The sequence below is a fragment of the Enoplosus armatus genome, chromosome 10 (genome assembly GCF_043641665.1).
Source record: "Enoplosus armatus isolate fEnoArm2 chromosome 10, fEnoArm2.hap1, whole genome shotgun sequence".
NCBI classification, from domain to species: domain Eukaryota; kingdom Metazoa; phylum Chordata; class Actinopteri; order Centrarchiformes; family Enoplosidae; genus Enoplosus; species Enoplosus armatus.
Genome location: NC_092189.1, coordinates 21,153,044 through 21,166,901, shown reverse-complemented (window position 1 = coordinate 21,166,901; position 13,858 = coordinate 21,153,044). Strand labels below are relative to the sequence as shown.

The 13,858-nt window shown below is 40.3% G+C and overlaps 2 protein-coding genes across 2 annotated transcripts; both read right to left on the bottom strand.

Annotated features, from left to right (window-relative positions):
- Nucleotides 1-1,914: 1,914 nt before the first annotated feature.
- Nucleotides 1,915-2,616, bottom strand: nanos1 (nanos homolog 1). The gene has a single exon (XM_070913582.1). It carries the CDS (start codon nucleotides 2,590-2,592, stop codon nucleotides 1,915-1,917), a length of 678 nt encoding a protein of 225 aa, XP_070769683.1. The 5' UTR covers nucleotides 2,593-2,616.
- A 6,447-nt stretch (nucleotides 2,617-9,063) lies between these two features.
- Nucleotides 9,064-11,984, bottom strand: LOC139291330 (cathepsin Z-like). Its single transcript, XM_070913335.1, has 6 exons — nucleotides 11,863-11,984; nucleotides 10,995-11,158; nucleotides 9,944-10,123; nucleotides 9,703-9,853; nucleotides 9,335-9,497; nucleotides 9,064-9,189 (listed from the first exon to the last, which is right to left on the bottom strand). Exons 1-6 carry the CDS (start codon nucleotides 11,982-11,984, stop codon nucleotides 9,064-9,066), a joined length of 906 nt encoding a protein of 301 aa, XP_070769436.1.
- Between the last annotated feature and the right edge of the window lie 1,874 nt (nucleotides 11,985-13,858).

Genomic DNA, 13,858 nt, shown 5'->3' with positions numbered 1-13,858 from the left:
AATGTGTTGTTGTATGCATGAGGGCTCAACACTGACACGATCCACAGTCTGTAAGGGCTGTCAGTTAGTAGGCCAATTAGGGCAAGCAGGGCCATTCCAGTAAATGTGTTTTTAGTTGACTTTCCTGCCTGATTTAATCAGTCCATCTGCAAATCAGTCAGTAAAACAGTAACTTTAGACTCTTACACAACTCTTTTGTTTAAAAATTGGTTTATAGACCCAATCAGTCAGATGTTGAGTAAACCAGCTGAAGAACATGACCACATAGCTCCAAATATTTGATAAGTTTTTATTTCTCTAGTGGATTCATATGTTGTTATTCTGCACAGCAGCATACAGGAAATTGTGGTAAAATATAAATAACAAAGTTCAACAGTGTTTCTTTTTCTATTATTCATTTAATCAAAAAACCTCTGTTAAAAGTGGCAACTTTTTGTCAGCCTTTTTCAATATCCACTCTCTCTTCACACTCGCAAGAATGTAACATTGAACAACTAAACTTTAAAAAGTGTGGGCAGAATCATTATTTACAGACAATCACCTTTTGGTGAGCAATGCTTATAGCTTCTTGGAAATTCACTTCCATAATGTTAAATGCAACAAAATGAAAATACAATTATGTTATACAAAGATCAAAAATACTATCAAAACCCTTATTATAAATGGCAGCACTATATCAATAAACTGCTGTTGACATTTTACATGTAAGTACAAAATCCTGTTGAGGTAGCGCCCTCTGAAGTCACTTGTAATGTTAAAATACTGAATAAACATCACTTTATATACAATACAGCAAATCTCTCTTCTTTCTTCAATGCAATTGTATTCCTTTGGTAAACAAAACTGTCAGAAATGTGCAGTCCTGCAAGTGACACTTTCAATCATACATTCACAACATTTTTGCATCTTTTTTTTTTTTTTTTGGATTCTTCAGAAAAGAAATAATGGGATAACATGTTGTTGTTTACTAACATTCATTTGCCTCTTTTCACCCTCAGAGCACTCGGAGTGAGAGGTGAATGGGGCTCACTCCACTTGGTATCACAGAGCAGACCTGCCCATGAGACTCACTGGTGAAATCATCGTCAGGGCAAACCAAAACAACAGAACACCTCGGGGGGAGAGAGAGAGACCTGACAGAGAAAAGAAATCCAGTGTGTCGCCCTTATTTGGGAATGTAAACATATAAAATGTAGGTTAGTATCTCTCATTTCTGACCGCTTGTAAAGTCAGACAACGTTCTCATCACATCGGATTGGAAAAGAAGTTTGGCTTGGCAACAATTGATTATAATGTTCCCCCAGAGAACATGAGCTCTAAACAGAGGCCACATTGTCTTGTATTTTTTTCTTCCTGCCTCGCAGATTGAACTTTTAGAGCAAGTTGGAAAATATGTTGTGGAGTTTTTAGGCAGGCAGATGGGATCAAAGAGTTCCTCCTCCAGTCAGACGCACACAAGTACTCATTAATGACACATTCTTGAGCTTCTTTAATGGCAAACATAACTTTGGTTTTCTAAGACGAGAAAGAAAATCGCAGCGAGCTTAGCTCACAGTTCAAAAATACTTGGTAGAAATATGACATTCATCCCCTTTGCCAATGTCAGTGTGTTTCCCTACATGACCAAAATACTTTTTCTTTAAATTTATTCACACTTTGTGATTATTGATACATGTATTTATATGCACACGCTCAAATGACTACAAACTAGCAAGAAAAATAAATCCAATGTATAAAGCATAAAATTATTCTATGTGGATAAAAGAACTATAAAAATATAAGAGATCTTAGAGAGAGAGAAAAAAAGATAAAATCAATATGTTTATGAAACTGGGATAAAGGCTAGAGCCGAAATCAAAACAGTCATCTGGAAATTGTTCAGTGCAATTCAATTTACTTTATAGTCATGTCTGTTTAGAATATTTTCATCCTCTTACCACCCACAGCCCTCCCTCCCTTTAATGGTCGCTGGGATGGCTGGTCTTTTGACAGTGGACAGTATTTTATCGTATGAGCATTGTCCCCGTTGGCACTGCAAAGGGGGCAGGTATAAGCCCTCAGAATCGGGCACACAACCCTGCCGTCCGGGGTCTTCAGGACGTGAGAGCCGTACACCTCCTCGGGCGCTCCGTTATTTCGGCAGAAGACGCAGATTTTGGGCTCCTGCTTGCTCCTGGAAGCGGGTTTGCGCATCTTCCTCTCCATGCCGAACAGGTCGAACCCAGAGAAGCTCCCACCAAAGCCCACCTCTCGCTCCGGCTGGACGCCGAGCTGGTTCTGGAAGGGGCTCAGTATCGAGAAACGCTCCTTCAAGTCCAGGATGGAGGCCGGCGGAGGGCTCCCGGACGGGCAACAGCAGTCCATGTGCCCGCTCTCTCCAACGCCGCCCGTGATTACGCACGGACACGCTGGGGAATCGTCCAAGCCCAGGGTCGCTTTCAGGGACTCGGTGATGGAGTTGGGGTTCTGGGGCATGCTGAGCTTATTATTCTTCGTAACCAACGTCGTCAGCCCGAGATAGTCGTTCCAGAAATTAAAAGTATAGTCATATGGGCTGCGCGCATTCAAATAGTTGTGATTGAGAAAATCCATGGCCACTTCTGGTCGTTTGCTTGCGATCAAAAGGTGAAACAACCAGTGTAATCCGTAAAGTCTTTGTAGCCGGAGTTCGTCTCCAGGAATGGTTCATGCACAGCGATGTGGTCTCCAGTGTTCCTGTTATGTTTGAGCGTCCTGCAAACAGGCTTTCTGGTTATAAGGACCAGGAGGGCGGGGCGCTCTCCCTTCAAAACCACATTTCTGATCAGGTTGAAAGCAGGCTCCCTTTCTCAAAGCCACATTTAGACAGACGTGTTTTCTTGCGCGATGGCGCTTTGTCGACATCCATCATCATTCTGGCTTTTAGGGATTTGGGCATTTTCATGGATACAAAGTAGTTAATAGTCCATGATTTGGGCAAGTGTGTAGGCTAGACAAATCATAACGCCTAACTGTGGTTAATTACATTATTTCAGCGCGACTGACAATCAATTAAAGGAGGATAGCGTGGCTCTTTGTTCCCACTTGGTAGTAAAACATTACATTATTCCGCACGTTTCGTGAATCAATATGGTTAATCAGTGTGCGTGAATACCATCAACGCCAACTCGGGCGTTCACACACACCTTAACCCCTCGCGTGCCGGGAGCAGAGGCCCTTTGTTCCATGCAGCAGCCATCATCTCAGTGTCCTGGGAGAAATAATCTGTGCTGATGCATCCCATTATGTTAAAATTGAATCAATATGAGACAAACCTATTAACCAAACCCTCATGTTTCCGTGTTTCCTCATGCTGAAGAAGTTTATGGCTCCATTTATTGGACATACTAATCTGCACAGGGTGATTTTCATTTCAAATAACCAACTTAGATTATAATGCGCAGTTAATTATAATGTGGTTTCTTTACAACAGCACCAGCTGAAAAGAGTTTATTACAGGGAAATGGTATTGCCCTATACACAGGTAGGCATACTTGAAAATGTAGATCTACTATCTGTGTTTGCTGTTGAAAAGTTTGATTTGTATGTAGAAAATAGCATCTGCAGAAATCAAATAATCTGTTTCGAATCAAAGGTCTGTTTACGTCCAGAACTGTAAAGTTTATAGAAGTAAACAAACTTTTAATGACACCTCAGCATGTATTAAAGTCATGTTTAGCCAGACAAAACACCACATCAGTCCACCAGCCATGATGTAAACACAACACGCGGAACAGTTTTTCAACAGGGGGCAGCATAGTGCAATTACAGGTCAGTTCATTTATATCAACCCCCCTCCCTCCTTGAATGAATGAGCGTGCCAAACAAAACCTACAGTAATGATGGCCACTGGCTGGAAGATGAAAGTCACCGATGATGTTCCACGAGCCAGATGTCATTAGTATATCATGATTCCACCGAGGCAACAGTGGTCATTTGGAGAGAGGAGCACACAACCAAACTGCACACATTTGGTCAATGAAATAAGGACTCATAATGTACAATATACTTCTGAGTGAAGGTCTAATGCGGAATCTGCACGACTAATGTGAAGATACATAACAAAACAACACATTATGGCATATGAGTAGGGCCATTTGGTGTTGTAAAAAGTCTCAGTTCACCCAAATTACAAAAGAATATACCTGCTCACTTACCTCTGGTGGTAACTAACCATTTTGTCTGTGGCACATTATAACAGTGGCAGGTGGCAAGTGTCCCCATTAATCTGGTTAATCCACAGAACGCAGTTATCAAAGGGACCATTTCTTTGGTAGAAAGTAGTTCCCAAGAAAACTGTTTAGAGTTGGATTATCCAGAGTAAATATAAACTGGAAGTTGCTGATGAAGTTCTTTTTAAATGCTTTGAACAATTTGTCATCTGACCACAATAAACACAACAAAGCAAAATGAAAAGAAAAGAAAGAAGGAACCTCAGTACCCAAACAATTTCCTTTCCAATCCTGAAGGAGATAAACAGGCTATATTAATAAAATAGGTCAGTCCAATTGAGAGCCAGACTACCAGGGCCAACCTGGACGTCTTTGTTTCCTGATTATTGCTTGTTTTCATGTCAATCTGACAGCCACTATTAAATAAGATGAAGTAAAATAGTAAATTAAAGCTCTCACTATCACATTATATCCCAAAATAAGTGGTGGGTGGTGATGCAGGAATCATCACAATCATACTGATGTAGTTCCAAACTCTAATATCTGATCTTTTCTCAGTATTGTATGAAAGGCTATGAAATGGAGTCATGTTAGGCAGCCTGGTCCTTTCCCAAAGCTTTGATTCATTCAACCATTTAGGTTATGATCTTGTCGGTGTTTGCTTTTCTACATTGTAAACAAACATACCTATTGGGGTTGCAAGAGTTTGTAAAGTTTCTCAGACACATTAAAAAAAAATAATACTGTAGGTTACTTTGACAAAATGGACCGTGTTGCCTTTAGCTATAGCTTTACTTGAAAGCACCGGGTTGTGGCTTGAGGTATGAAATCAGTTCCTCATCTGAAACATCAACAACAACATAAAAATAACCTTTCATCCAAGTGCCATGGACCTCTAATACGGCTGCTAGAGGGTGTTTTTCAGCACCCAAAATCTCCTTCATACAAGGAGTGTTACCAACGTCTATTCTTGTTATTGGCACAAATCTGGAAAGCTTATTGCGTGTAGAGGGATATATACAATCTGCTGCTCTTGCACCACTTGTTTTCATTATAAAGGACCTGTTGGGAGTCTTTAAAATGTACAATATATATCTCTACAATAATCCTGGCTCACCATCAGTAACAGAAGTGATCCAGATTGTGATTCTTGTGGTAAAGATCCAGAGGGAATATGAGGCAGTCGTCCTAAACAGTCTCTCTGATGAAGTGGGCAGCTCAGGAATGTGGAAGCGGCCCTCTTGAAACAACGATAACACGAGTGACTGGTGTTCTAATTAAAACTTCCAGGGGGAGGCTGCAAGAACTCACTGACTTGGAAGGCTCACATCTATTTTTAAGGGATCTAATAAGAATGCACTACCTTAGGAGACAGAGTGATAAAAGCGGAACAAAAGCACGGTTCGGTGAACTCCGACGTTTTAGAGGCCATTTCTCTTTGTTCTGTGTGTTCAGCAAGTTAGTTTGAAATAGTATTGACTGCTCATTGGATTTTCACTCCGGAGCCCCCATTCAGCTGGTGCGAAATATGAATTTTATGATGAAGCATTAATAATGTATGTAATCGCCAATTCTTTTTTTGCAAGCCAGGGCAGATTGTGTGAGCAGATTCCTGTGTTGCTGCAGTGTAACTGAAATATTCATGGCTATATTATTCCTTAATTTTGTTGTGACTAAGAGGGATTAATACTCATCCATTAACTAAAGCTAATTCTGCGGCCGCCTCGAGGTTGCATGAGTATATTGGACAAGGAAGTGAGATTAGCAGTGGAATGATGCATAACAGCAGCGGGGTGGCTATGGCTGTAAATCGATTTAGGAATCACACTGACTAAGTGATTGTTGTGTAAGTGTTTTTTCTTTTACTTGACAGCGAGAAAAACACAGATCATCAGGAAAAGTGGTGGCTGGCGGAGGAAGACACTTTGTTTTTAATGACCAAATCATATTTCCTGCATGGGCTCATTAGCAATATGAGCCTTACATCTAAATTTTTAGATGTATTATGCAATGCAAATCAGCTCAGACGTGCCTTTTGCTGAAGTTAGGGGTATGATAATGTGTGATTTAAACCATCTCGCGGAGCTAATCTGCTTCATGCATTAATATTAGAATCATCAACACATTCTGTGCTATGATCCAGGCCTTGTATTTTGGCAAACAGAACAAGATTTGGGGTGAAAAGTCTGCTCAATTCATATTTGACACGATAAATGAATGATTGATGGTATTGTGGAATGCATGAAGAAATCTGATCTTTTTTTTTTTCACCCTTATTGCATCTGCTCATACGGCTAGTAATAATTTAAATGCATCATTTGGGCATGTTTTGAATCATTAGCATCAGATAAGGTGTCTGTAACCTCTTAGGCTAAATCAGAGAACATATTTTTCTGTGAAATACCAGAATGTTTACTATGGCTGTCTGGTTATCCTTTGTTCTCTGCTTATTTCACGAGGCAAGTTTCAGCAGTGGCCTTGGAGAAGCGAATGCATTGGGAAGGATTACACAAAGCGCACACACACACACACACACACAGGGAAGCTTTCTGCATATTCCTACACTGCTGCTACAGGCAGCTGCCACGGATAAATCATTACAATGCCTTGCTCAAAGATACTTTAGAAGTGGATATTCCCTCCAACTCTATTTAAGCTCATAATCCGGGCCTCGGCACCACCAAAAGGCCTCAGTAATACCCTTTTCAAATAACAACCACCCCCTCCACCTCCATGTTTACAGAGCGACATATTGATCACCAAAACAATACATAATGGGTTTGCAGGGATTGCTGAAAAATCCATTTTGCCATATCGATTGCTGTAATGAAGATGAATGCTGAATCACTCCGTATGAAAATGGCTTATGTACATTTTTCATACCATTTTTCTTTTTGTCACACTAGAAAGACTGCTCTTTCTTTTCGAGACTCAGACCCAAAGATTACCATGTGTTTTCATTCACAGCCATTAGAGCTCTGTTTGTGATTATGCAAATGAGAAAACATGCAGGAAATTTAATCAGAGCGCAAATTTGATTTCACGTGAAAGATTGCTCGAGGGCGGGGGTTTGATCGCATAGTATTGAGCAACCAAATGATGTTCAATATTTGTTTTCGCAGTGGGCTTCCACTCGGACACGCCACACCTTTATAGGCTTAAGGTTTTCCTTGGTTTGGAGGCTTGAAGTTAACAGCGCTGCATAAGGTTTGATTATCCTTTGTTCTCCCCAGAGATGCTGAATAGAAACTGCAGTTAATGGGAAGCATTTCCATATCAGCAGCAAAGCACAGCAGCTTGTGTTTATGCATTTTATTATTGTTGCGTCCCCTGAACCAAATATCTAAGTGCTCAGTTTTCTTTTGTTCCCCAGTTGAACAGCAAGAAAATGGGCTCTTTGTAATTGCACATAAACTCAGAGGATGGCATTGTGCTGTTGTGTGTGCCACTGTAGATAACTGGTGATTAAACTGAATGTTACTCCAGAAGCATGACAGAATTGAAACTAATAAAGCATGTCAGTCAATAAGGGAGGAGGGTCTGTTTATCAAGCTCAGAGATGTAGAACAAACAAATGTCATTCGGCTTTTGAAAGAGACCGACTCGGTTTAGTCGTCCTGTGACCAGAAATCTAATGACGGGAAGGTTGTTGTATGTCATTCAGAACAGTCTCTGGGAACAAGTGCTGCCAGTGTAGAGCTCTAAAGCCTTGACAATTTTGTCGTTACACCCCCTTACAACGTGACCTTGTTGCATCAGTCCACATGCACAGCTAGGCAGAGGCAAATTAGGCTACAGGATTGGCTTCAGAACTGCAGGAATATATATATTTCTGAATCAGTACAAGCAAAGTACCTCCGGAGCAAATTTGTGCAAGTTTCCCCAGGAGATCTGAAGTTAATTTCACAACTTTTTAGCAAATACCAGAAGCGGAGTGCCTTTCAGTGTGCATAGGGCACTTAAAAATGCAGGTTTATGGGGCATATGGTCTCAGGTGTACCAAGCCTTAAGGAATAGTTCACCCCAAAATGTAGTCAGTTATGATCCCCCACACCCCCTAAATTCAAGTCACGTCCCATTTGCAACGAAAATCATGTGTCCTCCTTTTAGCTCTGTCTTCTTCCAAAAATGAAGACCAAATTTTCTCTTTTTTTGGGGGGGTGGGGGGCAATTTTACACATCTATGTGTTTACTTCATCCATACATATACTGTCTTCTGAAGAAAGACTAAATAAACCCAATAATATCAGGGTTTTCCCAAATCAGGCTTGAGGCTTGAACATTTTTATGAAACAAAATCTGTATTTTGGGGGATCTTGACCCATACTTGGACTGAAGTCAGGATCTCTCAGCTGCTTTCATTTTGAACATTATCAGTTTCTTATGAGTCCATAACTTTATAAACGTTGATTACTAAACCACTGGAGCAGCCCTTCAAGTAGTGCCAGTGTTTTGAACTCATGGGGAGGCTAAATTCCCCAAACTTTCTGTATGAAGAATCTGCACATGCTACTGTAGTGATGGATCTTTGGGCAGAACGTTAATATCTGCATGATAGAGACAGTGATAAATAAACTGTCTAAACATCTGCTTAAAGCCTTTATGTTAGACTACTACACATTCACGAGTTGAAGTTTATTTCACTGCACTCACAACTTTATGAAATTACTGACATGACAATTCCAGTTAAATTAACCAATTTGATGCAAATTTGGCCCACAGCCAAACATGACAGGGCTCTGAGCTGAGTCAGCACTGACCCCAGAGACATTAAAAACACCACTACATGTTACAATTGTGATGCCGTGATCTTAAATTAGGAATCAGGATTAAGACAAGTTTGTCCAGAGTAATTACAAGTTGTCCTCGACTTCTACAGGTAGGTTGCGGGTACGATCATGTCGCCATACATGCAGTCTTCCTCCAAAGCAAGATTGTACTTGCTGCCACTTCCTCCTTTGTAGGCGCTTGTCACAATCCTGAGCCAGCCTTTCTCACCCTGGAAGAAAAATCTCAAGGTCACTGATCATAAATCAAGTGCACCCACTGCATTTCAGTCTAACGTCCAATTTTTAAATGCCAAGTTTAAAAGCCACTGAACCATGCAAGAACCAAGGCTATTAAGTTACAATGTGATGACTCACCCATGGCTCTCCCCAGGAGTTACGCACAATCCAGTATTCAGTGCCATTTTCTACTAGCCAGCCCACTACTGACACAATGTGGTTGATGGCAGGAGTCTCAACATACTCCGAGTACAGACCCCCCGTGTACTCATCAAGTTTCTCTGTGGCCATGATTCCACAGCTGAGGGGAGAAGGATTCAATTGGCATGAATTGAGAACAGAAAAGTGATTTGCAATTTATGGCCATTGCTGGTAGAACATTTGAAGTGATTATCCATCCTCAAAACTTGATAGTGTATGGACATTTTTAAAGATGGATTTCAAATGCAGCATTCATACACAACTCCCTGCAAAACTATTAAAGAAAAGTTAAAAACTTTGAAAACCTGATTGGCCCTCCAGCGTAGATTTCTGCCATCATATTATCCCGTCCACTAATGGCTCCAAAGTCACCTACTGTCCATAAAGTGTAGTTCTGCAGAGTGTTGCACTTCCCAAAAGTTGTGCAAGTCCCACATGCATTGAATGGGTTACATTCTGAGAGGGAGTGTAAGAAAAAAATATATATTACAAAAGGCTCACGAATGACAACTGAAAGAAACGTGCACACTACTGCTGAATTCTTACTCTGGTCAATTGCCTGGTAGTTGTTGCAGGTCTCGTCAGGGATGCCATGTTTGTGGGCATACTCCCACACCCCTCCATGGTCCCCTCCGTGACAGGTGCCCGACTCAGAGCAGTCGATCACATGTTGGACGGACAGATAAGCAGATGGCCACACTCCTTTCCGCTTGATGTTGATACGATCTACACAACGCAGACAAAAAAGGAAGTTGCCCACACGTGCATTATTAGTTTTGGAAAAGCTCAGCTCAAGTGATTTGAGATCACAGAGGATCCCATCTGTTATTTTGTCAGGAGATTTAATTTGCATACTGTTCTTGAGAAAATAGTCAAAGCCATGTCCAAATGGTCGCTCTTCAAATTCAGATAAAAGTAAACACATGATAGAGATGGTGAACGAGAACTACGGGCTCACTGTGCAAACACCTTAAGACCACAGCGAGGTCAAGTCTAGGCATGTGGAGAGCCAAATTTACAATATCCATACCCATCTAAAAAAATTACTTTAACAAATTTAAGTAAACATTTTTGGGTTGCCCAAATTACAAAATTCTTATCCCTAGAAAACTATTTGGGAAATTTACTTTTTGCCTACACACAACTCATCTGTTTATTAAAAAGCAAATAAGAGTATTTCTCAAGTGTCCAACTATTCCTTCAACATGCTTATTTTGGTTTGAAGGTTTCCATCTGAAATTTGAATGAGGGTGAATGGAATGCATCTGTGGTGCTTACAAGTGTACAAGTGGTCTTTAAAGAATTAATAAAAAAGTGTCTTTTCCAGAAACTAACCTAGATATTCCAGATACCTCATGTGAGCAGTTTTATCTGGAAGTACTTTATACTTAAATAGTACGTAAAAGTGTTGATGGCATGTTCTGTGGATTATCCAGAGTAACAGAAAAGACATTTCTGATACATGGCTGTAGAAGTTTTAAATTCCTTTAAAACTAAACTTGCTGTGCCAATAAATGCCACTAGAGGTAGGTCATAAAATGTCTGCAATTTGACTCCAACAAATCTTTAACAAGCTGGAACAGAGGAAGAATCCAACCTGCCATTGCACTGGTGCTGCCATGAGCCCAACAGGAGCCGCAGTGCTGAGGGATGTGCTGGTTACGAGTTGTACTGGCGTAGTTGATGCCGTTGACGTTCCTCCAGTCCCAGGACTTTGGCAGCTTAGCAAGGTTCATTAGTTCATGAGGACGAGCTGCAGTTCTGAGAGAGACAGAAGACTTAAGTTCTGAGGCAGCAGGTCTACAGTGACCCCGCCTCCCGTCAGTCATAAACCTCATGAAGGTTACTGTGGTAAGGCCAAAATCACAGCCAGGTAAGAGCACTGCACTCATTACAAAATCACTGAGGATTCAGTCAAGTATGTATGTTTCAACCGAGTCTAAAATGTATCCCAGTTTACTAAATGGCATGAAAGTCAAACATGACAAAGTCGCTTAATGCCATTGGTGACCAAGGCCTCCGGCAAACCTCAGATTGAGAACCAAATGAAGCAGAAAACTTGATATGTAAACTTTACTCATTGTCTTGACTTCGGGGATTAACTGTGCAAAGTGGAGCTTCCTCTGTGTAGAAGCCCCAGAATCTTCACTGGCAAGATTTAACCTCAAACTCATTTAACTCGAGTGCAGTCGAGGACAAAAACAGCCTTAAGAACCAAATTTCAGAGAAGTGGGTTAAATATAATTTGGAAACATCTTAAAAGTCAGTTTACAGCATCATAGGGAGGATTTATCCTCATCAGAACCAGAATCTAAGACATTATAGGTTAAAAGTTATCCAAAGTACATAATTGCAATATGACCCATCAGTTTAACTACCTGCCTTGTGAGACATAGAATAGGAGAATAGGAGACAAAGACAGCTACAATAAAGAGCCAAAAACTGAAACTCATCAGGGAACTCACGTCACCCCAAAAGTGGGTTTCCTGAACACCGGCTGGTAACAACTTGGCTTCTCGCCAAAAAAGTGTCTCGCTGAAACCGCAAGCGTCATGAGCATAAAAATAAAAATGACAAATCGAGCCATGTTGACACACAGAGCATCAAACAACAAGCTACAAACCACTTTGGCTTGGCATAAATATCCCAGTGGACACCTGGGAGCAAACCTGCGGCGTGTCATCAAGCTAATCAAGCTTTATTGATCTCACCTGGGAGTTAGAGCAGGTCACAGAGAAAGAGTCGTTCTCTCAGGCTCAGATTAGCTGGAAAACACATGTTGGCTGATTACTACGCGGCTGTTGCAAACAAACTTACCTTGCAATACTTTATGCTGAGAGACAAGTAATGACTTAAAGCTTTATGATTTAATGTTTTAAACTGAGAAATAAATTAATTTGAAATATAGTGTTATTCAGGAATAGGCTCTTTAATCTCTTGGATGACTTAATCTCTTGATGTAATTTTAATTGTAAAAAAGGCAAGAGAGTGGGCACACAACGTCACCTTTGTGCAACTGGTACTACACAAAGCCAGGTGCATTACTGACAGTCAGAACTATTCCTAAGAAGACTGGTTTGAGGCAATGGCTTAAACTGCATCTAATAAAAAACAAAAGGTTTTTGTTTTTAAATTAAAAAAGCTTTTTAAATAAAATCAAGCGTATTTTGTTTCTGCCTCTAGGTCATTTTTGTCATGATTACTTCTATATATTTTACACCTTTGTGTATTTATGAACTACATATCTTCTCTTGTATTTTTAATGGCTGCTGCAAAGTGAGTTTCCCCGGAAAAGTCAAGTGAGTCAAAGTGAGCACATTTTGGCCACAGGTCATTTTTAAGAAAAGTGGATTTTGAATGCATCTCAGCATTCTCATTTTGATTAGCAGCATAACAGTATAACAGATTGATCTCATCACATATTTTGGAGTAGCTGTGATTGGAAGTTGATATACGTTACCATCTTAAATCTTTAGCAGCAGAAGTCGGAGAACATAAACACATAAATGCAGTTTTTGGTTTAGAATTTAAGTCTATTAATTCAAAAAGCATCTTCTCAAAAGCTGTTTTTCAAGTTATATTGATGCATTCATCCTTGACAGAAGCTCATCATTATGTTGCCTCATTCCCACATGTCACTTTGTCTTTTTGTTTATGCTCTTACAGCCTCGGTGATAACAAAGACTTCATCCGGCTTCACTGTGAGACCGCAAACAGAGCATGATGCTAATTGACTGCCTGCCATCCTCTCCCATCTGCAGGAATAGAAAGTCATATTTAATGCGTTGATTAAAATCTAATCCCTCCATGTGAGTCGGAGATGAAAGTAATTTTCATGTAATGGAGACTATTAATATTTAGATATAGAAAGGAAACCAGATCCCAGATTTGCAATCAGCTGGAGGATGGTAAATGATATTTCAGGCAGCCAGTGAGCTGGAAACCAAAGCCCGCAATACAAATAAGTTTTCTTTTCTAATTAACATTTTCATTTCTTCTCACATATAAATTTATGTTTTTCATATTTCTCTTCCTTTCTATGTCTTTTTTGAAAAAGTCATAATGACCCTCTCAGTTATCATGACCTCTCAGGTTATTCACCATTTAGCGGGCAGGCTGATACTCAAAAAATAACCTCACTAATGGAGGAGCAAATCCCTGCAGCCAGGTTCAACATCTGGTGGAAAGACTGAAACCAGAAGAGTCTGCAGGCTGTTATAGATTAATACACATGGATTTGGAATAAGGCAAACTGATGAACAGTGGTTTAAAAATGAAGAAGAGTTTAGAAGATATTGACAGTTTTGGGTGTTTAATGACGTGATCACCCTGTTGATGCAACTGGTGTTCATTAGCTGTTGTTGTAGCTACCTCTACCTGCCACTGACGGTGGTTTTAGAGGAAAGCTTCAAACTGCAGATATGCTGTCTTTTGAAGTAACTCTACTCTTAAAGGAGAATT